This window comes from Festucalex cinctus, chromosome 15, assembly GCF_051991245.1.
Source record: "Festucalex cinctus isolate MCC-2025b chromosome 15, RoL_Fcin_1.0, whole genome shotgun sequence".
Classification (NCBI taxonomy): domain Eukaryota; kingdom Metazoa; phylum Chordata; class Actinopteri; order Syngnathiformes; family Syngnathidae; genus Festucalex; species Festucalex cinctus.
In genome coordinates this window covers 15,008,460-15,033,344 of record NC_135425.1, presented here as the reverse complement: position 1 = coordinate 15,033,344, position 24,885 = coordinate 15,008,460, and the positions used below count along the sequence as shown (strand labels likewise).

At 38.6% G+C, this 24,885-nt stretch overlaps 1 protein-coding gene across 4 annotated transcripts in view; it reads left to right on the top strand.

Moving 5' to 3' along the window:
• The window catches only part of LOC144002473 (transmembrane protein 132C), a 172,334-nt gene that overhangs the window by 106,608 nt on the left and 40,841 nt on the right, over window positions 1-24,885 (top strand). For all 4 annotated transcript variants that reach the window (XM_077497744.1, XM_077497745.1, XM_077497743.1 and 1 more), the window contains one exon: window positions 4,465-4,608. In XM_077497744.1, the coding sequence (XP_077353870.1) occupies window positions 4,465-4,608 (144 nt within the window). The remainder of the gene's footprint in view (window positions 1-4,464; window positions 4,609-24,885) is intronic.

Here is a 24,885-nt window from a genome sequence, read left to right as displayed (position 1 = left end):
TTATTGGGCCTTAACATTAAGTTTGTTTTTATTTTTGCGTTTTTAACCCCTTTGGGGACAGCGGACGGGTATTCAGAAGTTGCTGTCGCTGAGATTAAGGAGAATATTAATCGGCTGCATTCCCTCTCATGATGGCGCACAACAGACCAAATGTCCACTTTTACCTGTGCAAAATGCCAAAAGAAAGAAAACTCAAATTATGCTCACAGTTAGACTTACACTAAGCATGGAAATGGGGCCCTAACAATCAAACTAAGTTCTTCTGGTTCTGGTCCATCACTCTTCTTAAGTGGGCCTTTCAACCCCACGCAAACTTCTTGTCAAAGGACCCATTAGTCAATGAACACTTTTTTTTTTTTTTCTTCTGATGACAATCAGTGGTGGCTATTACCCTTTTTACTGACGGCTATTTAAAAAGGAAATCGATATTGCACCCACATCTTTTACTTAAAATTGGAGGGTCACAGAAATGTTATGATGATTTAAAATTTGAATAATACAGTATGAGTTCCTGTAATTCCATTACTGCAGTATGTGTTGTTCTTCCTTTGACCTTCTGTATTCCAAGCTTTAAAGACAAAAAGTAAAAGAATAATCTGATTAAAGGTCCTAATCCTACAGTTGTTGTTTTTTTTGTTTTTTTTTTTGTTTGTTTTTTACATAAGCACTGATTAGGAAGGAAAAAAAAAACACGGCAACAGCACAATGATAACAATGCTGTGTAAATATTGGTATTTGCATGCAGAACCCTTGGTCAGTCTTTGACTTCATAAATAATTGTTTATATTCCATTTCATTTCCCATTGTGTACGGAACATTAATATTAATGTGCACCGGTATTTCATTCGGCATGTGAAAACCATGCCTGGGAGCAAGGTGACTTGTCGACTTATTATTTGGGCAGCTGCCATCCAAGTGTGTCATTACCGAGCGAACTGTCGCTCCTGACAAGCTCTTCTTGTGTGTAAATACTCATCCCACTGATGCGAGATTTTAATTATAATAATAATAATAATTATATTAGTGAGCCCAATCTCATTACGACGTGCTGGTTGATCATTCAGAGCTCATGCTCATTGGCTACCCATACTTGGCTCGATGTGTCATGATAGAGCAATGTTGTTTTTGTCTGCAGATGACACTGACATGGGTATGCATTTTTCAGGCATGTTTTTCCCCTGCTAGTCTACGAATCTCTCACTCGATCATTTCACAGATGCACAATGAGGCAGCCTGTGGCACAACACTGGCTCACTCTGCTTGATACTTCTTACCTGTTCCAGACGAGCTCGCCATTCCGTGCATTTTGTGGTCATAATTCTCAATGGAGGGCGGCACGGTGGTCGATTGGTTAGCACGTCCTCCTCCAAGTTCTGAGGACTCTGGTTCGAGTCCAGGCTACGGCCTTTCCTGGGTGGAGTTTGCATGTTCTCCCCGTGCCCGTGTGGGTCTTCTCCGGGTACTTCGGTCTCCTCCTACATTCCAAAGAGATGCATAGCAGGTTGATTGGGCGCTCCGAATTGTCCCTAGATGTGAGTGTGGATGGTTGTTTGTCTCTGTGTGCCCTGCGATTGGCTGGCAACCAGTCCAGGGTGTCCCCTGCCTACTGCCCAGAACAAGCTGAGATAGGCGCCAGCACCCCCCAGCGACCCTTGTGAGGAATAAGCGGTCAAGAAAATGGATGGATGGATGGAATTCTCAATGGGACCCAGGCCAAACTCTTTGGTTTCTACTAGGGAGGGGTATAATATTTGTTGGTGTGGAATTGCTGTTTGGGATGATAATATATTCCCTATTGAGAACATGGTCATCAGTTGGAAAAGGGCGGCGGTTCTGCCCCAAGTGGAGGAATTCAAGTATGCAGACTCTTTTGTGGTTCTCGAGTTTTCTGGGTGATCTACATTTGCACCCTTGGGTCACAAGCTGTGAGTCATGACCTAAAGAACAAGATCTCGAATACAAGATCACAGACACAGCAGCCGAAACGGGTTTACTCCGCAGGTTGTTTGACTCTCCCCGAGAGTTGGGATGAGAAGCTCAGTCATCCAAGAAGGGCTGAAAGTAGAGCCGCTGCTCTTGCGTATCGAGATGAGACAGATGAGTTGGCTTGGGCTCCTCCAGGACGCCTTCCGAGTGAGGTATTCCGGGCACGTCCCATCAGAAGCGGACCTCAGGGACAACCCAGGACACACTGGAGAGATTGTCTCTTAGCTGCCCTTGGAAAACCTCTGGATCCCCCCCGGAAAAGCTAGGGAAGGGGGATCCCCTGCTTAGGCTGCTGCCCCCAATCCCGGATAAGCAGAAGAAAGATGGACTGCTTGCGTTGGGTAAATGTAGCCTTATACATAGACAAAAAGATGGAAGTCTTTCTAAGTTGAATTTTTAACACCTTTCTTTATTTTTTTTATCTTTATTTACTAGCTAGTAGAAGCGCATGCATTTGAGCACTTAGTTAGAAAGCCACCCTCTTAAATACACCAAACACTTGAGAGCATCAATGCCTCTGACTTGTGTAAGAAGTCAGCTAACAGCTCTGACTCCAGGGTTAGTTAAAACAAGACTTTCAGCTCTTTAGATGATCAACCCCCTTGTAGTCCTTCACCAAAGCTAAGTATGTGAGTCGATGATTACTTTGCTGCGGATAAGGTGGATAAGGCTTTGAAAAAAGGAGGCCAGAAGGCAATCAGCGCTCTGCCTTCTCGTCCACGCCAACAAGCGTTATCACGTCCGTCAGGAGCAGTGAGCAACACATGAGTTATCGCCTCTGTCGCCTGGATACCATCAAAGAAACCAGGTTGAGCACAGAGGATGTGAAGACTGTGCTTATATCATTACTCCCCATTAATGTTGAGCTTCTCCTTTTACTTTAGTGTCTTTTGCAGCTCACAAATAAGGGCAGACTCAAATAATTTAAAAATAGTGGGGGAAGACACGCAACATTCTTGTTTGGTGAAAAGACATCTCTTAATCTTCACTCTTCTTGTTCCATTCTTTGTCTTCACATCTGCCTTGCTTGTCTTTTCCATCTTCTTCCACTGTTTGGTCCCAAGTCTCGCATCCAAGTTCCTTTATAAGGATGAGAGTTTTCACTATAAGGCAAACATTTGTAACCAGTTTCCAAAGTCAAATGTTGAGATTGAGATGCAACATTTTGGGAGTTTATTTTTGTACGGCGGTACCTTGACTCATGAATGACCCCACTTACAAGTCTTTGAGACATGAGGCCTTGCTAGACCGATTAAACTGATTGTGTTTAAAGTACACACAGAAACTGAATAAAAATGATTTTAAGTTGTAAACATGAACTTTCTTTCTTTTTTTTTCTTTTTCTTTTTCTTTTTTTTTATTGCCTCGCCTGCTTCAGTTTTCCAAACGAATAACCTAATTAATGTCTGAATAAAGCCCTCATAAAAGATTTGTCATGTAGTCCAAATGGATGTGGTCCAAACGTAGAAAGAATTTTTGGCTGCACTTTGCTACTTTTTGCATGAATTCATGTTTTGTTGGGTCAATTATGTGTGGAACTGCTGACTTCATGTCTTCCTTTCTTAAAGCAGGATGTGTGTTTGTGCAGTGAGTTCTTTCGTTGCCATGTCCAAAGTGAATATTCACACAGTTCTTACAGATTTGTGCATTCGGAACATAAATGGCTCTATTTTCATGGCGGGCCTAAACCGAATGGCGTAAATGTGAAAATATAGTCTCTGGTAGCAAACGTCACACTCTGGTCGTGGCCGCTATCACCTGAAGCACTAACAGAATGCTGCCTCTGATACCATGGTGGAAGCCGGCAAATGTATTTGTTGATTTCAACTCTCCATCCCAGCCAATGTGAAAGAGGCTTCCAAGACTGTGTCACAGAATGCTTCATGGACTCTTAACTCATTTGCTCCCAATAACGTGTAAATACATTTTTTTTTAATGTTGTAAGTGTCCCAAAGACGTATTTATACGTTGTTGTTGTTGTTTTTTTTTTGGGGGGGGGGGGGGGGTTATGCTAGTGCATACACAAGGCTTTGATTCAGCCTCTCAACTGCAAAGAACGGTTGCAGAAATGGTAGTTATTACACAAACGGCCAGCAGGTGGCAGCAGAGTAAAGGAGATCAACCAGGGCCATGTAGAAAAAAAGCTCAATTACTTACAATTTTAAATAGATTTGTGAAAACTGATTAAACTTATCTCTCTTCTAATGCTAATTGCTGCAAAACGGAAACGGATAGAAACATACTTTTTTTTTTCCCTGATGAAAGAAGAGACTTTAATCTTTCTTTTGCTAGGTTCCATGCTTTTATAGCAATAGAACACAATATTCTGTGGGTCTTGCAAAATCTGTCAAAATCCAGTAAAATAGCCGGGAGCGAACGGGACTACTTCTGTGAAAATGGCTGGGAGTGAATGAGTTAATGTGATTTACATACAATTCTTTGTATTTGTTTCTAACCAAGTGAACTCCCCCCCCCCAGGGTGAAGCTGAAAGACGGCGTGGCATTCCTGGGGGCCAGAGCCAGTAATCCGGTATTGTGGACAGTGAGTCAGGATGTCAGAAGTGAAGGTCACAGAGTCGTCACCCTGCACTGCCGAAGGAAGGAGAACAGCTTCGGTCAAAGGTACGTCTGACTGACCTCGTCTGCCTCTGAAATCGATAGAAGTCAGACATACTCAAATGCCAAGACCTCTTCAATTTGTGAGGAGGTACAACTGAAAGGGAGCATGACTCTGCATTAATTCCTCGGTATTCCTATTTCTAGGTATTCAAATGTAACTTCTCAAGTATATGGACTATAATGGGTAGTAATGACTATAGCACCGGTCTGTCCAAACAAGATGACAACATAATAATAATAATAATAATTATTATTATTATTATTATTATTAATGGGGAAAAAAGCAACAGGTCTATGAGTAGTTAGAACATCTGCCTCACAGCTCTCATTTTGGGGGTTTGGATCCTGGCTCCAGCCTTCCTGAGTGAATTTTTCTTTTTTTCTTCTATAACACATTCATACACAAGGTAACTCAATATGCTTTTCACAACCAAAAAGCACAACATACTTGTATTGATAACATTCAAGCACATTTGTAACCAAAAGATTTAAAGATATTTAAAAGCAAAGGAAAGAAATAAAAAGTAGCTTTCTGGAATGACTAAAGGCCCAAAGTGAAATCAAGTTTTAAAATTCTTGAAAGACCTTCATCAAAGGAATGGTGAAAAATATGTCATAAGATGGATTTAAAACATTTATGCTCGCAGCTAACTTCACTTCTGATGGCAATTTATTCCATTTGTGTGCAGCATAACAGCTAAATGCTGCTTCACCATGTTTGCGTTGATACCTGGGCTCCCCTAATTGACCTGAGTCGGCAGTGTGCTTGTGTAATTTTTCTTCTGGTGTGTTAATTATAGGCTCTAAATTGCCCTAAGGTGTAATTTTACGTGTGAATTGTTTTCGTGTTTATATGTACCCGGCGATTGGCTGGCAACGAGTCCACAGGGTACCCCGTCTCTCTAGTCTCGCCTTAAGTCATTTAGGATAAGCTCCAGTAGAACCAAGACCCGAGTGAGGCTAAGAATTCAAACTGAAAGCAGCTGATCTGTCCAAAGCATTGTTTGTATGACCCAAAATTAAATTTATCTTCTATTCTTAAAAAAACAACAACAACAAAAATAAAAACAGTGCTGTCAAAGTTAAAGCGTTAACTAATTAATTAATCAAAAAAAATTATCGATTTGCGCATTAATCATTGTATTACCACAGATTAATCACACTATTAATTTTGACCCCAGATGATCCTTTTTAGCCGACAGTGGATGGTAGTTGTTGGAGTTTGATCAATAAACATAACTACATGCATTAAAGTGAAGCATTTAATAAATGTTTACATATGCAGTAGGTCATTTTTTTCCCTTTTTAAATTATGCAAATAATTAATTGATTAGAAAAAGCAGGATGAGCGTGTGCAGTGGCTATAAATTTTTGAAGATGTCCTGATAACATTAAATGTCGAAAAAATTAACACATAACAGGTAAACTTCAAATTTAGGGGGCAAAATATGTTGGGTAAAAAAAAAAGCTTTTTTAAGTCAGTGATTAATCATGATTAATCAAAATTCCAAGATGTGATTAATCTGATTAATACATTTAATCGTTTGACAGCTCTTAAAAAAAAAAACACAACAAAACCGTCGTCAGCCTCTGTAAGAATTTGCACAACTCGGTACTGTTCTCTATTCAGACTTCTTTGTATTGTAAAAAAAATTGTAATAATCCTTAGAAAATCATCAAATGGCTAGCATTGGTAAGATCCCGCCAAAATACAGTGAGAAATACAAAGACACTTTCCACCACTGCAACCACTTTGTCCGTAAAAAAAAAAAATCAGTGTAGATCATCAAATCAGATACTTTTTGTATTCTTTGAGCTCAGTCGAAAAAAAAAGCCTGTGAAAGATTCATTTCCATCCATTGGAGAGGCAAACGACACCACGGGCTGGTAAGCACTCAATTATCACTCAATGTGAATGGAGCATTGAGTGGGTGTTATCGACTGCAATGTGAACTACCATGCTACTTTCCAAAAGCATTATTAAAGTAAACTCCTTAGTGCATTTTCTAAATGGAAGAAGCTTTAGATGAGTCCGTGTGTGATCATACAATGTACTGTTCTATTTTGTGGGTTTAACATCTAACAGATTTATTACCTGAAGCTAATTTTGCCTCAACGGTGAAATGCATTTTAAGTCATTCATTCTATTGATGATGTCTTATTAATGGAAAGTGAACACAGGAAATGGCTCAACCCCGACTGATCTGATGGCCTCCTGGGCCATCCAGAAGATGACAGTGATGAACAAAAGGTTTCCTGTCATTTACATGCATCTCCCTCAAATCCCCTCTGCGGAGACCAAGCTGTACACAGCTGTTCAAATGAAGGTCAAACGCGTCGAACCTGGTATTGTATCCTGACATCCTTTTGGCCGACAAAAGACTTCCTCAAGCACTGAGATGATAATGTGACATCTAACAAAAGTTTGTGCTTTTTTTTCTTTAACACAAAAGTGCATTTGTTCGAGAACATCTGAAATAGATTCTGAGTTTTGTCAAATGTTGGAAAAGTAAAACTACATAGTGCCAGGTGTTTCCTTGATTAATTCTGAGAAATTTAATCAAAATTCATTCTTTTTAAAATGTGATTACAATTTAATCTGGTAGGATAACCTCTCTTTAAATGATCTGATGGTCTGTTTATGCAGTAATGGAGGTCTTTGTGGTGGTAGCTGACTTCTCATATGACATCATGTTTTTTTTTAGACCGCAAACTACTCGAGACTGAATCAGCAGAGCTCCTACTGACTGCAGTTAATTAGTCAACTTAATTTCGCGTTAAAGTTGCTTTGAAAAACAAGAAACAATCCATTCCACACAATTTTCAATGATCAATGAATCCAGTCATTATTACTTAGCCAATTATTCACTAGGATGCCATACATTTTCATCATTTTATCAAAAGTTTGCAATCACAATGGAACATTTAAAAATGACATCGAAAGAGCTGAGGTCGGTATATGCCATCAGATGACCTCCAGATCTTGTCGAGATGAACGGAAACGCTGAATTTCTTTGACCAAGAATGATACTTTTGCAATTTATTATAATCATGAAGTTAAAGAACCCATCAATGTCCGTCCATTATTTCTTTACAACTTGTCCTCATTGGGCTCAAGAGTGAGCTGCGACCTATTCAAGCTGACTTTGGGTTACAGGCAGCCAACCAATCGCAGCGCACATATAGAAAAACAACCATTCACATTCACTCAACCTACCATGTTTTTGGAAAGTGGAAGGCAGTTGGAGTGACCATACAAAACACACACAAGTACACGAAGAATGTGAAAATGGAGACGGCCCCTACATCTAAGCTAAATGTCCGACCAGCTAGGTCGCTAAAGCCATTAGACAGGCAGGAAATGGAACACCAAGAATGGTTCAATTGAGTCTGAAAGCCTTCAATTGTCTAAATTAATTAAACGTTTAATCTTTCCCAAATAGCATCCTGCGTAACAGTTCTGCAATTTTCCAGCAGTAATTCAAACTTTAGAGTGCCATTTCATGCTCAGTAAAGAAAAGCCATCATTCAGGTTAAGTAGAAGAAAATCCAAATTAGCCAGCACTTGTTGGAATTGAATGGAGAACAAAGACTATACTGGTTCAAAAGACAAACATTTAGAGCTTCAAGTTGACTACTAGCATGTTTTTAGCATCTTCCAAACGGACAAATTTACAGAGGCTAGTCAAGCACCGTTGGTTGGACTATAAAATAAAGCTCTGTGAAGCAATAAAATGTCCAGCTTACAAGGCGACACAGTCTTCATAAATCTGTGCGGGTCAGAGCGTATGAAAAATGCACCGACTCTTGCTAGCTAGGTTGTAGATGATCATAGCGGTTAGCCTAATGTGACCAACCATCATGGTTTAACTAGGACAGTCTTTTTTCTTTTTTTTTGATAAACCAATTTCTCCCTATTTACTTTCACGTTCTCATTCTCATCCGCATCTAATCATTTGCAGACGCATCATACCGGAAATAGAACTACTTCCTGCTTCTGTGTCTAAGTATCCTGGGAAATGTAGTCCTATTAGCCTAATGCTGCAGTTACTTACGGAAGCGAGCTGAGGATTTCTGGTGTCACCTTTCCAATGTTACAGTGCAATTTGAGACAGCAAGGTAAATGACAATGACATGTTTAATGCTGAACTTTCCACCAAGATAGCTTGTAGCATAATAACCCAACCACCGGTCACCAGATTGACTTACAACAAAATTTGTTATAAGTACTTCCTGATGAGAATTTATTGTGTATTTGATTTTCAGTGGCATTGTAATGTCCCGGTTTTGATTTTAAAAATTAGGTCACTAGCTAGGTTAGCCTTACATCGCTAACTTCAGTTGGTCAGATCATCTCTGTGATTTCTTTGGGTAGGAGCAAGATTCACTCCATCTCTGTTGCCAAAATGTTATGTTCAATAACGCACAGGTGGCAATTGTGTGCTAAAGAGAACTTGCTACACATGCAGTAACATAACATGAATGCTATATAATATATACGTAAAATGTCGCAACTGAGTTGGTTGATATTTTTGATAGTATTTGAATGTTAACGGCTGACGGTAAGCTATCATTGTCTCATCTGAGAAAACACAATAACACTGAACTGGAAAAAATACCAGTGACGTCATCGAGTAGCCAACACGGACTCGACTATCATTTCATTAGTGTCGACTTAAAAAGATCTAAAGCCTTGCAGCCCCTTTTTTTTTTTTTTTGAAAAGACAAGTCCTCCAGAACGGCTAATGACTCATGTCATTTGAAGCTCATTTTGTCTGCAGTAAAAGCTGCCAGAACCTGTGAGTTCAAGGATGAGATGAGTGACACAAAAAGGTGTTAGCGTCATCACACAGAGACAGGCTTCATGGGTTTTATTGTTATGATTCATAAAGGAAGGATTGTAATTAACATGTAAAATCCTAACAGCAGTTAAGTGGTACAGTTTTCTGGCTGACCAGGTGTACTGATTATTATTATTATTTTTTTATTCCCATGACCTGACAATTTTAAATTGCACTATGGCTATGCATTTTCATGTCATCATGACTTGCATGGTTCTTGACATAACATTGACATATGCATAAACTAAGACTGAAAATATATATGAGAGCAACAAACATGGCTCAAAATTCAGTTTTCCTATGAAAGGAAAACATTCACCCTAGAAAAAGTTTGTGATCCTTCAAGATAAAACTATTGAGGCAGTGGGATTGTTGAGAATCCTGGAATTCAATCTCACGAGTTTGATATGATTGATGTCTGTCAAAACAAACAGGACCACCTGGCTTAGTTTGAGGAGACAAAAGCCGCAGCTGCAGGTGTGTTTGCGTGTGAAGAGCTGAATCATAAATGCGTCTATGCTTGCAAAAATTGTCTATTATGAAAGATGAATAATTTGCACAAGTTAATAATAGACAGTATAGTGATGGGAAAATGAGGCTTCATGAAGCACTTGCAATAATTTTTCATTAGTGCCATCAGGCGATTAAAATTTTTTATCTAATTTATTATAGGATTTTTAATTAATTCATCAAATTAATCAATTTTTAATCTCATATCTGCTAAATGTCGCCAAATAAGAATTTGAATTCTAGGACATTACAAAATTGTAGTGCATGACTAATCAATTGAATACACCAAGAAGAGAAGATTTGAAATGCACATTTTTTATTGGTGAGGTATGCTTCATATTGAAATTCAAAAGAAAAAGTTTAAGCACATCAACACGCAGCATTATTTTCAATTTTGTCCAAAAAAAATGAGTGTAATTCTTTTGTATGATGTTACATGTGATTGAGTCTTGAATGATGAGTCAAGCTGGAGCTGCTTCCGTGATATGAAATATGAAAATTATGTTTTACAAAAGGTACAAATCACTGCTTTCTTGTTAATAGTTCTTTTTATTCTCTCTCTCTCTCTCTCTCTCTCTCTCTCTCTCTCTCTCTCTCTCTCTCTCTCTCTCTCTCTCTCTCTCTCTCTCTCTCTCTCTCTCTCTGTCTCTCAAAATGAACATTTCATGGGACACACGCTTGTCAACACACCACACCGGATTATAGCCATAGGCTCATTTCCATCCGTTGTCCCCAGGCAGATCACAGAAACAAAACATCAATGAAAACATCATTATAAATAAACTTGCTGTTTAACCACAAACATTACCAGAATTTTAAAACTACATCTCCCAGAGCCGTCATTTTGAGCCTAATATGGTTATTACTCGCTGTTTTGAGTAGCTAATAAAGCCCCTCTCTTGCTTTTATTAGGCAGACGAACAATTGCATTTTTTTTTCTTTATTTTTTTTTAACGCACCAATTTGCAGCGTAATTAATTAATCTAACAAGTTAAACTGAAAGCCTTATTTTTTACTCCTCTCGATGGTGCCTTTGGTTTAAATAGATTACATTTCTACTGTATTTTTTTTAAACCAGAAGTGCCATCTAGAAGAGTCAAAAATGTCATAAGTGCTTCATGAAACTTCTCACATATTGTTGAAGGAAATTCATGAAGGTATAATAGAGCACCACTGTAATTTCTATTGGCCCATAATTGAAAAGGCTCTCAAAACAGCACACTCTTCAATGGTTGATGTCTTCATGGTGCCTACAATGTAATATGTTCACCTTTTACTTGAAATGATGTCAATTTCCTGTCTCCAGTAAATACAGTTAAACTTGTTTTTCATAAGATGTGTAGCCAGTGACTGTGCTTTATCCTCTTCGGGCCTTTTGGAATTCATTACCCTAGTGTACCCATCGAGGCTCTTCAGACGCCAATCCAACATTTTTCAGGCAAAAAAATGCTGATTGCGATCACAAAAGTTTGAGGTCAGCAATTTCCTTTGAGGGTATGCAGACGGTGAGGATTGCAGGGTACGGTATGGTATAAGAAAATATTCCAAATAGTTGGATATTTACAATTAATATTGCTGTGGGCAGAGGTGTCCCTTAATATCAAATTAATATCATTAAACCAATCATTTTTGTTGATTTCGATGGGTAAAAAATAGAAAATAAGCAATTAAGAATTAAGACAGGATGTTTTTTTTTTTTTTTTGCCATATCTATGGGCAGTGATTTTTATTTTTTATTTTTTTTGGTAAGCCCTAAAAACAACTTGCCACAATGAAAACAAAACAGGCTGCCAAGTGCATGTCAAAGAACAACAATGGAAAATTAATTGGATGGGCGAATACCCGTCCTTATTCTGAGTTATCAGTATTCACAACGGTGGCCTAGAGTGGCCATTTTATGATCAGGAATATAAGGCACACATACAGATGTCAATTACGAATGTTTTTATTTATTTAAATTCATTTTTGTGCATGTATGTGTTCAATAAAAAAATGTAGTTTATGAACAAATGGGGGGGAAATGGAAAATGGCCATTAATTTAATGCAATTTTAAGAAACAAAAAACAAAAAAACAGGAAAAAAAAAAAAAGCTAAATTAGGACATCTGGGTTTGTCCCTCTTTTAAATTATCTGTCATTGCTTTTTGGGGAGGATGGAATTTTACGTATCAAAAGTACATGTGATATTGGTATCGGTGACTAATCAAGAGTCAAATTACCCATGCTGATATCAATCTGAAAAAAAAAAAAAAAGTGGTATCGAGCATCCCTAAAAATTAAAATTTACATTTAAATGAGTGGTTCCTTTTAAATCTCACACTTGAATATAGTTATTTAATAACTAGACAAAACTAATGTTCTATTTTAAGTTTTTCACAGTGCCTTCAAATATACATCCATGCTATTATTAATCCTTAACATGCTTAAAATGTCTCTCCAGTTTCCCCTGTGGGGAATCACTCAGTCAAACCATTCAGAGGTACTAATAGCGTCTGCTGTGTTATTCATATTCAGCTCGTAATGTACTGTGCATTACATTGAGGCTACATATCACAAGCCGGATCAAGAATAAGTAACCAAAGTATTTATGTCTCTCCGGAGGGTTCCATTTGAAGCACATTGACCGCTTGGGTCTCCAGGCGGTAATAAAGCAAGCTGATGCATTATGAAAGCAGCACCTTGGTCATCAGACAAAAAGCACCTGCTCAGTCAGGAAGATGAAAAAGGTCAATTAAAGTGTCTTGTTGCCTGTAAGCAAACTGATGCAGTCGTCCTAACCTGGAGCAATCTGTCATGTTTTGGATTCATACTTGAGCTTCGGATCCCCTTCGGAGAAAACCCACGAATGGGGTTGAGCCAAGATTTTAATCTGAGAACTTTCAATTGTGTGGAAGATATTGCGCTATTGACTATGCAACTGTGCTGCCAACCCTGAATTTACTCCTTCGAAATAGATCATTTCAAAAAGATAAAATAGAATTAAAGTGCTGTAAACATGGTACCCGTATTTTCCGCACTATAAGGCGCACCTCATTATAAGGCGCAGTTTCAATGTATGACATATTTTCAAACTTTTCCATATATAAGGCGCACCACATTATAAATCGCACCTTCAATGAATGACATATTTTAAAACTTTTTTTCATATATAAGGCGCTACAGTAGAGACTGGGGTTACGTTATGCATCCATTAGATGGTGCTGCGCTAAAGGGAATGTCAACAAAACAGTCAGATAGGTCAGTCAAACTTTGTTAATAGATTACAAACCAGCTCTCTGACAACTCCATTCACTCCCAAAATGAATAAACAGCTGTTTTATTATTTTCTCTGAGGTAAAGTATTAGTATTAGCTAGCGATCCAAGACGGCGGGATCTTCTGCGCATGCGCGTCACCGATGGTGCAGGGTCACCGATAGCGTCTTGACAGCGAGACCTGTTGCGGCTCAATATTGATCCATATATAAGGCGCACTGGATTATAAGGCGCATGGTCAGCTTTTGAAAAAATTGAAGGCTTTTAGGTGCGCCTTATATTGCGGAAAATACGGTACTTGAAGACATTTTTGTATCACTTTTGACACAAAGATGTGACACTCTGTAGACAGGCGTAGTTAAAAATGTTACGCCATTGTGGGGTTACATGGCGGAAGCAGAAGCAGGAGATCGTGCAAAGTATGTTTACAGAAAACTGCAAGAAGATTTCTATTTGCGGATCATGTGAAGTTAGCCACTGCGAAGCGGACACTTGGAAACCGCCTTCAACCCCCGATCGACATCCACACACATCAGACGAGTGCAGAGTCTGTCTTCCTGCGCCTGGATTGAATCCACCAAAATCATATTGCACCGACTGCGCCACAACTTAGACCTGGTTTCACCTGGTCTAGAGTCTCGTCTACAAGGATAAACGTGCGTGAGCCAAAATCAGTCTAACATTGAACTTTTTATCGTCTTTCCAAAGTCTCCACATTAATCTTCAGTGGACATATTGATCAGGAAAAACCCAGGGGAGTTAAAGTAACTGAAATGGACAATGTTTTTTTCCGGCTGCTGACCCTTCAAACACATTGTTGCCTTGACGAGCCATGAAGTTTTCGACACGACCATTATGGATAAGTCTGCAATATACTGTACTGTATGTAGTTTTGAATATTGCAAAACCCTAAAACCCAACTGAGCATAGTAAAGAAATAATTCTGAAAGTCTGACTGACCTTTCGTTTCAATTATTACTGTTACATGATTTCTCATCAAATGCAGCTGATCTTATTTCAACTTGTAATTAATTTGTTTGCTCAGAGCAGCAGTAGAAGAAGTAATAAGGATGTATGTAGGTGAAGACTTAGCCAGGGAGACTGATCATTATGGTTTGCCTCAGGTCACACCTCCTCCCAACTGCCCCTCGGTGCTTATTCAGATATGCAGAAATTGACTGCGCAATTATGCCAGCGAGTGCGAGGCTGGAAGAATGTGAAGTGCTCAAATGTTTTCTTCCTTCCTACAATAAATATGGACTAAGTCCCATCTGCGTGCATGCTCGTTGTGGCATTGTGCTGTCGGACTCAAACAAACAAGTGAACAAATAGAATGCTCATGCATGTTTATGGCTGCAAAGTCGCGAGCGTCACAAAAGTGAGCCGCCACATTCAAATAACTTGCTCTGGAAAGTGATAAAGTCATAGTGGAAGATTAGTTAAAAAGATTCAACAACAAGAAGGATTAACATGTCAAATGTGATTACGGTGGCTAAGCTTTGGACAGAGTAGCATTAAGGTTAAATCACACTGGGGAAACATTTTGGAGAAAAAAAAATGTTGAGTTAGATTTTTATTTGAATTAAAACTAAAATTGGCATGCAGATTCCAAAATTTGACTTGATTAGCTGTAGAAAGACTGTAGTAAGAAGAGCTGATTACGATTGGGACTCAGCTACTAGGATGGTACGATAATGACAATATCGTGATATTGCGATATTAAAACTGCCACAATATCGCCGTCGTCATGTCACGATATTAATTAAAAGCAGCACATATGTTTAAAAAAGTCAGGTTGATTTCCATTTGTGCAGTTCTAGTGCCCTCTGGTGGCTAGTTTGGTAGTGCAGTTTAATTTTCACAAAGCATGTTTTGGCTCTTATGTTTAAATGATTTTTTTTTTTTTTTTTTTTTTTTTAACAATATTGTGATGTTTTTTTTATATTGCCAACCTCCCCACAATATCGTGTTAATTATCGTATCGTGACCATATCATGAAAATATCCTATTGTGATGTTTCAATATCATTACATACTGGCAAACCCCTAGCCACAAAAAAAATCAGCGAAAAAGGTGATTTTAAAAGGAGCAAATTGCAAATAGGCACACTGTATAGAATCTTTCGGTCACTCTATAGTATGTAACATATTCTTGGCAGATATCATGAAACCCACTTTAAACCTCATATTACGTCTTGATGTTACGTGAATTTGTTTTTAAAGGCAGCTTTTGAGGACTGGTGGCTTGGCATGAAACAGTGTAACGTAGGTTCAACAGCAGGTTGAAGCTCACTTTAAAGCTTCAGTGTAGTCAAGGCTCTGCGTTGGCCCCAGCCATCTGTTGAGAGAGATGACACACTGTAATTCTCTGCGGCTCTTTCGGTGAAACAGAGGAAGAGAGTATCAGTGGGATAGGTTGGAAGCTTCTGTTGGCCTCAAATATTTAGCATACTTTGACAGAAGAAAGGCAGAATTCCTTTAAAGATCATTGCAGTAACCGTCTTTCCGTTTGGTATGTCGGTAGAAAGCACGGTGAGAGAATCTGCTCATGTAGATTGCCGTCTAGAATGATTGCTTTTTAATGGACCACAGTTGGAATTCATGCATTGTAGTTCTTATCATATTGATGTCTTTCTAATACGTGGAGACAATTATACAGGTTAACATCTAACCAAATTTTTAAAACCTGACTAGTTTAGGCTCTTATTGATTCTTCTTCTTCTTCTTCTTCTTCTTCTTCTTCTTCTTCTTCTTCTTCTTCTTCTTCTTCTTCTTCTTCTTCTTCTTCTTCTTCTTCTTCTTCTTCTTCTTCTTCTTCTTCTTCTTCTTCTTCTTCTTCTTCTTCTTCTTCTTCTTCTTCTTCTTCTTCTTCTTCTTCTTCTTCTTCTTCTTCTTCTTCTTCTTCTTCTTCTTCTTCTTCTTCTTCTTCTTCTTCTTCTTCTTCTTCTTCTTCTTCTTCTTCTTCTTCTTCTTCTTCTTCTTCTTCTTCTTCTTCTTCTTCTTCTTCTTCTTCTTCTTCTTCTTCTTCTTCTTCTTCTTCTTCTTCTTCTTCTTCTTCTTCTTCTGTAATCTTCTTCTTCTTCTTCTTCTTCTTCTTCTTCTTCTTCTGTAATCTTCTTCTTCTTCTTCTTCTTCTTCTTCTTCTGTAATCTTCTTCTTCTTCTTCTTCTTCTTCTTCTTCTGTAATCTTCTTCTTCTTCTTCTTCTTCTTCTGTAATCTTCTTCTTCTTCTGTAATCTTCTTCTTCTTCTTCTTCTTCTGTAATCTTCTTCTTCTTCTTCTTCTTCTTCTGTAATCTTCTTCTTCTTCTTCTGTAATCTTAGTCTATCTAGTACAGGGGTGACTTGTATGCGTTGGTTTTCTCAGCGACGTTTTCACGTTGTATTCTTTTTCTACGGCAAAAATCCCACAGTGTATATCTGTTCGCACATATATATGCGTTTATAAATCTGCGCTTCTGGCGTGCAACCTACCAGAACTACTCAAGCAGAGGTAAACAAACATGACGACACAGCAAAGAAGCACACATTTGGAGCGTGGAGGAAACCGACTACTTCATTTAGCGTGGTGAGTGACATAAAAATGTCTTTTATTGAACGTCGAAAATTAAAATTGGAAATATCTGCGTAATGACGTTAGTTAATTCCAAAAGTTCTTACTGGTAGAAAAAGATATAAAGCCCACAGTTGGGAAAACAAAAAACAAAACACTTGATATCAACGAACGCCAAAACTACACAGCAGAGGTCTGTGGATATTATAAACAAAGTGCTTGTACCTCACCCGACGTTGTCTTTCATGTGGAATTGTGAACTATTTGTGAACTTTTTCTATCCCAGTTTCCTTCAAGCGAACCTCTCCAAGTCATATTTGTATGTATTTCCATTTTCTCCTCCCACTTTTGCAGCTCCGAGCACCTTCAAATACATATTACATGAGCCTAAAGAAGGCAACGCAACACTGAGCACCGCCGCTATTCTTCATGTCTATCTAGCGCAACACCTTGTAGTGCGGCACCTAATGAATATGGAGAAACACATTCTAGGCAACAAATCCTTCGTAAATACCTTAGCTCTGTCTTGTTTTAAGTTCTGACTGAGTGCGTTATTCATTTATCTCTTGTTACAAGCCTCATGTGTCTTTGGGTAAAACACATTTCCATTTTTGTTTTGCAAATTATAAAAAAACAATATCTACTAATGTGACATTCTACCCTGTTAGAAGCAGTTTGCAAATATATTCAAAGTGTGAAACTACTTCTTTGTAGCTTGCTTTTGCTTATGCAGTAAACTATAAAAGGGATACAGGTATACTGTATATTGAATCATTGTGAGAATTCTGACGCATTCCCACCTATGTTATTGTGATTTTTATTCTCCACACTTTTTTTTTTTTTGCCGTGTAACAACTCCCACGTATTTACAATTAAATTGTTCAAATTTCAACTACCTTCAAAAATGCATGCCTCCCCGGCTATATATCGTCTGATTCCACATTATTTACAATATTTGCACAATTTAACATTTACTATCAACTTTTCCCCATTCATTTTCAATGGGACAAATGAACTTTTTCTAAGTATCACTTTCCACGCCCACTTCCATATATAGCTTTCATCATTACCAGGTGTCTGATACTGCTTGTTGGCACCGTTGGTAAAGTGCATTGTCCAGTAACCAGGAGGTCATAATTTCATAATTTATCTCTCAATTTACTTCCACCATTCCACGTGCATTCAAAATTTTAGCGTTCCGCCTTCAGCATTCCCACGCAATTCCTCCAGAAATTGCACTTAGTCTAGTTTATATAATGAATGCAGCAAAAAAAAAAATAGACAAGATAAACCATTCATTACAATCTGACTGTGAAAGTAAACAAGCAACTATGGTTTGCTAACAGCAACAGCAAGAGTTCATCGGTTGGCAAATAACACACATGCACAAATATTGGTCCTATTCTCGCTCACTTCATGTTGCTTTTTAGAACCAACTCTCATTCCTCTCCACATCTCCGAGATCAGGGCTGAACTAGCACAAAAAAATAAAAATAAAAAATCGGCCCTGGCATTGACTTAAAGGCCAATCTCGACACTCTTGCCTAACATTTAATTCTGCCACTGATGATGTTTCCATTTGCTATCTAAATTGTGGGCCAGGTTGTTGGGGTAAAAATGTTGGAAAATAATAATTAAAAAAGCACTACATTGGTCCCAAAGAAGGCCAGCTCACCGGGCATCTGCCCTGTATGCCAGATGGCCAGTCCAGCCCTGTCCGAGACACACATTCCTCGAGGTCGGGTGTTGTGTATGGACTTCTCAGATTATTTTTTTTAACATTCCGCAATGCAAGAAGTTAGTTTAACAAAAACATACACACACAAAAAAAAATCCCAGAATTATGTTCATTAGGTACGCTCAAATCATTTCTTTGAAGTTTTACCATTGGCTACCTGCCTTTCATCTTTATGCAACACAATTGGCAGTATGTTCTCATAATGAATGACGCGTTGAATCATCACGAACACGGTTACCCTGTTTGATTGATTTTTCCTCATGACGTGGTAATAATGCTCTAGCTGGAGGCTGTGTGTGTACGTGTTGTGGAAACATTCCCATCACTCCTCCCCATTTCAATCCGCTTTCTCCTCTCGTCATATCAAATGCAAGACCATTACTTTTTGGGCTTCTCTTGTCAAAATTCCGCCTTTGGAGACATTTTTTATTCACATATGAATCATTACTATGTGCAGCGCTGCCACCTTATATTTGATAATGGAATTACGCTCTACAAATTTGCTTTTCTTGTGTAATTTGAGAATTTGCGGTTGCAGAGATAACCGTAGATTCAAATAAAGAAGGGGGTGTTTATTCACTGCTGACGGGCAATGAGATGCAAGCCCGTGCAAACATGCATTGTTTAGGTTAGTGAGTATGTGTCTATAAAGCCGCTTTATTTCATGCCTGAGAGTAATTAGGAACTGGAGTCATTGACAGAACAATGATGAGTGAAGATTGAACAAGAAAGGAGTTCGATACTCAGTCGTCTTCGGTTCGCCGGCGAGGTCAGAGGGCCTCGCGCTGTTCTTTCTGATTGCGCCGAGCGTAACTCAAACGGCGAGTGACTGCGTTGCAATCAATGGCCGTGCCGAGCAGGACCAATCGGCCGGCTTTTACAGCTCAAGTTAAATCAACGGTCCCTTCGGTGCAATCGGATGCCAATGGTGGAAACTCCTCATGCTCCTGTTAGATGCATGAACGTTAATTACCTTTCTGATGTTCAAAGAATGCACCATTGCATGATGATAAACGATATTCATCTATGTAGAGACACATTATCAATTAATTATCAATGATTATTTATTTATTTAAGATAGGAAACAGATAAACAGTATTTCTGATAAGTGTTGACTTTTTAAAATGTTTTATTCATCATATGAAAATGACATCACAGTCGCTCAGGACTCAGTTAACGACCAATCACGGCTCAGTTTGCCAACGTCACATTAGTCACATGACTAAACTCAGAAACTGCTCAGCTTGTGAACCTCACATGACCAAACTCAAAAAACAGGTGATTGGTTGTTAGCTGAGCCCTGAGCAACTAACAATGACGTCATTTTCAGATGACAGCAAGTGACAAAATGGCCGCCCCTTATGATGGATTTTGCTGCTTAACTCATATTCTACAAATTAATGCTGCGTTTAGACAAGTGGGGGCGCATAAAAGAATTGTAAAGATTTTTGGGGGGGGCCGGCCCCCCTTTTAAATAAGAACTAAAACAGGCTGCGGTGGAGGCTGGAAAAGTACCACAAAAGAAGAATGAAAAAGGTCGGTGATGGCAATGCTTCCATGTTATTACAGTTAATTGCGCTTTCAGCTTTTAACAATACGTAACAATCTAAAATATTTTTACACAAACCCACAGTATGATGTTAACAAACCAAGTTGCCTTCATTCATAAGTTGATTGGCAAATTCATTCACCTGATTTTGCCCTCCGTTCATAGATCAAGGGCTCTTTGATTCAGCAAAATGACTCCTTTTCAGTCATTAATTTAAAACATTTCCATCATTTAAGATTGTCAATGAATACTTTAATAAAACATTCATTTTTTTTAAGTTAACAAAAAAAATTGTGTTGAGGATCAAAGCAGCCAAATATTTCATTTTCGTGTATGTCCTTGAATGTGAGCTGCCTTTTTTGAAAATACTTTAGAAACCATAGATAGGGAGACTAAGCAATTACCCTTCCATGTAGATTAATTTAATGTGGTCTACTTTAGGTGAAGGTAGCATATATATATATTTTTTTATATGATACATGATTTAAATACCTTCCATAAAGCTTTATAAAGCAATCATCCATGGCATGGCATGTTTATCGCTAAGGCCCACTAATACATTCAGAATTGCTCTCTTCTGACTGCCTCCATTCTGTTTGAAAAGCGTTGAACGTTCAGTCCGTGCTTGCAACTACGTGAGGGAATCGCACTATTGATCGCGTTTAATTTCATTTGAATGAGTGCCGTATGAATCCTGCGTGACTGTGCGTCATCTTGCGATCAGAAATGCAACACATGAGACTTGTCCCCAACCCAAGCCGTCATCTTTAATGGAAATCCAGACTGACATCCTGCCACTAATGAAATAAAATTAATCTAATCTCAGCGTAATGACTGATAGCTCACCCTCCTTCTCAGTTGTATTGATTCATTCTCTCTCATGTGAGTTTCTCCCCTGAACAGCTCAAGACATAAATTACATAATATTGACAGTGGGTTCCATCATATCATGGACTCACATGTTATCAGTGAACTGTACGCATGCGTGAAGTAAAACATCTCTGATTGAACCCTTTGGGACTCAGACTTCAGCCTTGGCACATCCGTATAATCCAGGTAACGCTGATGTGTGAAGTCAGGAAGTCAATTTCTGTCTTTATCTTTTACATCTGCCAGTTGTTCTCGGTTGTGTCGTGCAGCCACATTTATAAAAGTCTTTTGATGTCCAATATTGACTCAAGCCGAGACCAGCAATCAGATCGAGGAAGGCAGTGTTGACAAAAGCAAACTCTCTTTATACTTGCGCAGCAGTGATTTTAAAAGCAGATTGTCTCGTTTCTCGGGGTATTTATTCTGGAACTTGCCATTTTTAAAGTCAAATCAAAGCCTGGCGAAGCTGCTCTGTGCCTCCTCACTTGCACTTTATCAGCAGCCAAAGCCAGTGCTGGTGGGGACTTGCCTACAGACAAAGTGGAGATTGGCCAGGGAGTCTGGTCTTGTTTGATAAGGCAGGTCTATTGCCCCCGGAACCTTAGACTCAGATCCTCAGATCCACTTCATCTTCCGATAAATCAAGCCCCTGAATCACGGACCACAGTTCATGTCTCAGAGTTGTTTTTTTAGGCGCGCTTTATACGTCGACAACTCGTCATGGAATTTTCTGTACGTGGACAGCCGCCTTCAATTCCCTCATATTGTGTGTGGTGTTGAATTTAGACATCAAATTTGAAATTCAAGTTGGTAAATTCTTACAGGACAGCAAAGCTCATGTTTTAGGCAGTAGTGTTTTTTTAAGGTGAGAAATAGAGACGGAGCTGGTTTGACTTGAGTTCAAGTTTCCCTGGAGCAATACTCCAAATTGCCCTATTCTTTCACTCCACTAAGATTTTTTAACCCAAGTGACATAGGGTGACCGGATTTTCAAAAATAAAACATCTCGGACACTAAAAGTTCGCTGTAAATCAAATATACAATCAATCCTTATCATGAACTCTTATAACCAATTCAATCGCTAGTCAATCTGGTGACCTGTGATTGTGTTATTGCTTACGCTAATGCTAAATGCTATCTTGGTTAAGACAATGCACTCACCATTATCTAAAGAAGTTGGCCCTGCCGTTTACCTAGCGCCAGTCCCACAGTGTAACATTCGTGATATGGTGTCAGAAAAGCTCAGCTGTCGTTGGGTTAGATGACAGCAGCATTAAGCTCATACATTTCCCATTATTATTAGAAATGAAAGCAGGAAGTAGTTCTAGTCCCGGTGTGGCAAAAACATCCCTGTTATGTTAGATTAGTCGTATGAGTCGCTATGACAATTGCGTGATTGATATTCACATGGCCCTTGCTAACTGAACTATTTAAAAAAAACTAGGACTCTGAGACGCTAAAGCTAGCTAGGGAAGCTAATATAGCAAATCTTCAGTTAGGGTTGCTTCTTGTCAAAGTGAGATCGATTTCTGTTACCTGTTAAGTTTTGTAAGTTTTTCTTTTGTTTTGTTTTTTGTCGGTTATTTAATCCGGTTTTATTTTTGCTACGTCACGTCTCATTATTTTCCTAATGTGCCTCATGCGTGTCTGATATTTGCTGTTTCATTTTTGCTCTGCCAGTTCAATCATGACCTAAGCTTGTTATGTTCAGTTCTCGCTATTATGAATGCCACGAATTATAATGGTTTGATGTCCAATGTCAAACCGTGGTCATGCTTAAAATTGCAGAGCTGAGTTTTCAGGCACAGGAGGATTGACTTCCTACTGTCATGAATGTGCTTTTCTCTCTCTGTGTCTATTGAAGATGTCTGGTTACTGTTGTTGGCATGAAGGTTTGTTGTTGTAATGTGGAGGTCTTGAACTCCACTGCTCTCCAGACCACCCTTACAAAGAAAGAACAGTACTGTAAATATGAAAATTCAAAACACAATGGGTGACTATCATTTGATTTATTCAAAGTCAAACCTTAATGCGTGGCATACACTAACCATGCAACTCACAAGTAACATAGAACAGCACAATTGGTAGAAAATGCTTTTTAGTGTTATTTTTATTTCCTTTTAAATAAAATTTAAGCACTCAAAAGCGAGTGATGGTCAATTAACCAAGTAAATTATGTTCAACCGGGATTTGGATGATGGTGTCTGTATTGCTACATTTATATAACAAGAAACAATGACTTACCTTAATTAATTACTTCATTATCAGATTCTTTCTGACTTGAAAGAACCTTGCTATGTGTAGTGCACTTGTGTGTGAATGGGCAGATATTCACATTTTAATGTGTATCTAAAAATCTTTCCATTATAGTCAATTTGGTACATTTATCTTTAATTTAACAGATTCCTAATTGCAGATTTTGCCTCAGTTCAATCGCATATACTTTACAACGACACACAGGATAGACGAGGCTCATTTTGATTTGATCGGGAGCAAAGGAATTGAACTTGGGGTATTTCAGTTACATGGTATGCATTCTAATCAGTGCCTGGGGCCAATACCTACATTTTTTTCCCCCCTCGGGATTCACTACACAAAGCAATGCTGGATTATTCTTGTAGTCAGTGTGCATGTGTCAACAAGGGTGAAATGTGGATTCAAATGCTCCAAGGCAGAATAATATTCCAAGAACAACTGTTGAAGCTTCTCCAAAGGAAAGCAACGTTGGATGCACAGATGCACTGTTTTAGATATTATGGTGAATGTAATGTAATTGTATAAGGTGAGATGATAGATTTTTGAAAGAAGCAAAAGTGGGGACAAAACAGACTAGACCTGATAGTGTGCACATCATGGGATTAATAACAGCAGGCAGCAACTTTAGGGTAAATACAGTGAGGACATGCTAATCTAATCCTTTGTCATCTATATGTATGAAAAAGTGACATTTGTGGTGGGGAGTTAGCGCTCCAAGGGGGAGATTAGCCAGTTACACCGCTTAATCTTATTGTCCGGGATAAGAGGATGAGCGCCTCTCGAGAATTTGACTAACACTCTTGACGGCTCACAGAAATCAATAAAGGGGAATAAGCAGTGTTTATACAGTGATTGATTGTGTTATAGGCTATTGTAATCACTTTCCTTAGCGTGACTGGTTGTGGCCAGCGTTTAAAAGGCTTTGGGTGGCTCAGCGCGGCTAGAAATACATTTTGAAGTGTTTTTTTTTTTTTTTTTTTTTTTTCCTTGAATGACAAGGGGATTAACGGTGTGACTGTGCACGGTGGCTAGTACCAAAGGAATACAGTTTGTGTGGCGATGAAGGTTTAAATTTTATATTTGACTTGTACATTGAAAATTCACTTTGCAAGGGGTTCATCATAGTGTTTTTTTTGTTTTTTTGTTTTGTTTTTGTCTATTGCTGGCATATCTCCTATTAGGCCCCTTTTCCAGTGTTATTATTTGCACTTTTTAATGGCAAAAATCATTAAGTACAACTGACTATTTGTCATACCCAATGTCCCTAAAATGTACATCAGACAAACAGCTGGTCACTCGGCGGATGAGCAGATTTGTCACCAAGGATGAAAACAGGAAACGTGGTGCTGTCAAGGCAACGGGGTTTTGGCTTGTGTATGTGCAATTGTGGCACTACCCCATGGCATTATGGGAAAATACCCTTTGGCCTAATGCGATGGGGAAAGAAAATGCTGCTGTTAGCATCTATCTACTAAATCTCTCTACAATCTACTTTATCAACATGTTTGAACGACTGTACAAAAACATTCTAACGACTTCACCAAGACAAGCAAAACCTTCAGACGCTCGAACGACTTCACCAAGACGTTTGAATGACTTATTCAAGACGTTTGAACGACTTTAGCAAGAATTTTGAACATTACCAATTCATTTGAACAACTTTATCATGACGTTCAAATGACTTTATCAAGACTTTATAAACAACTTTATGA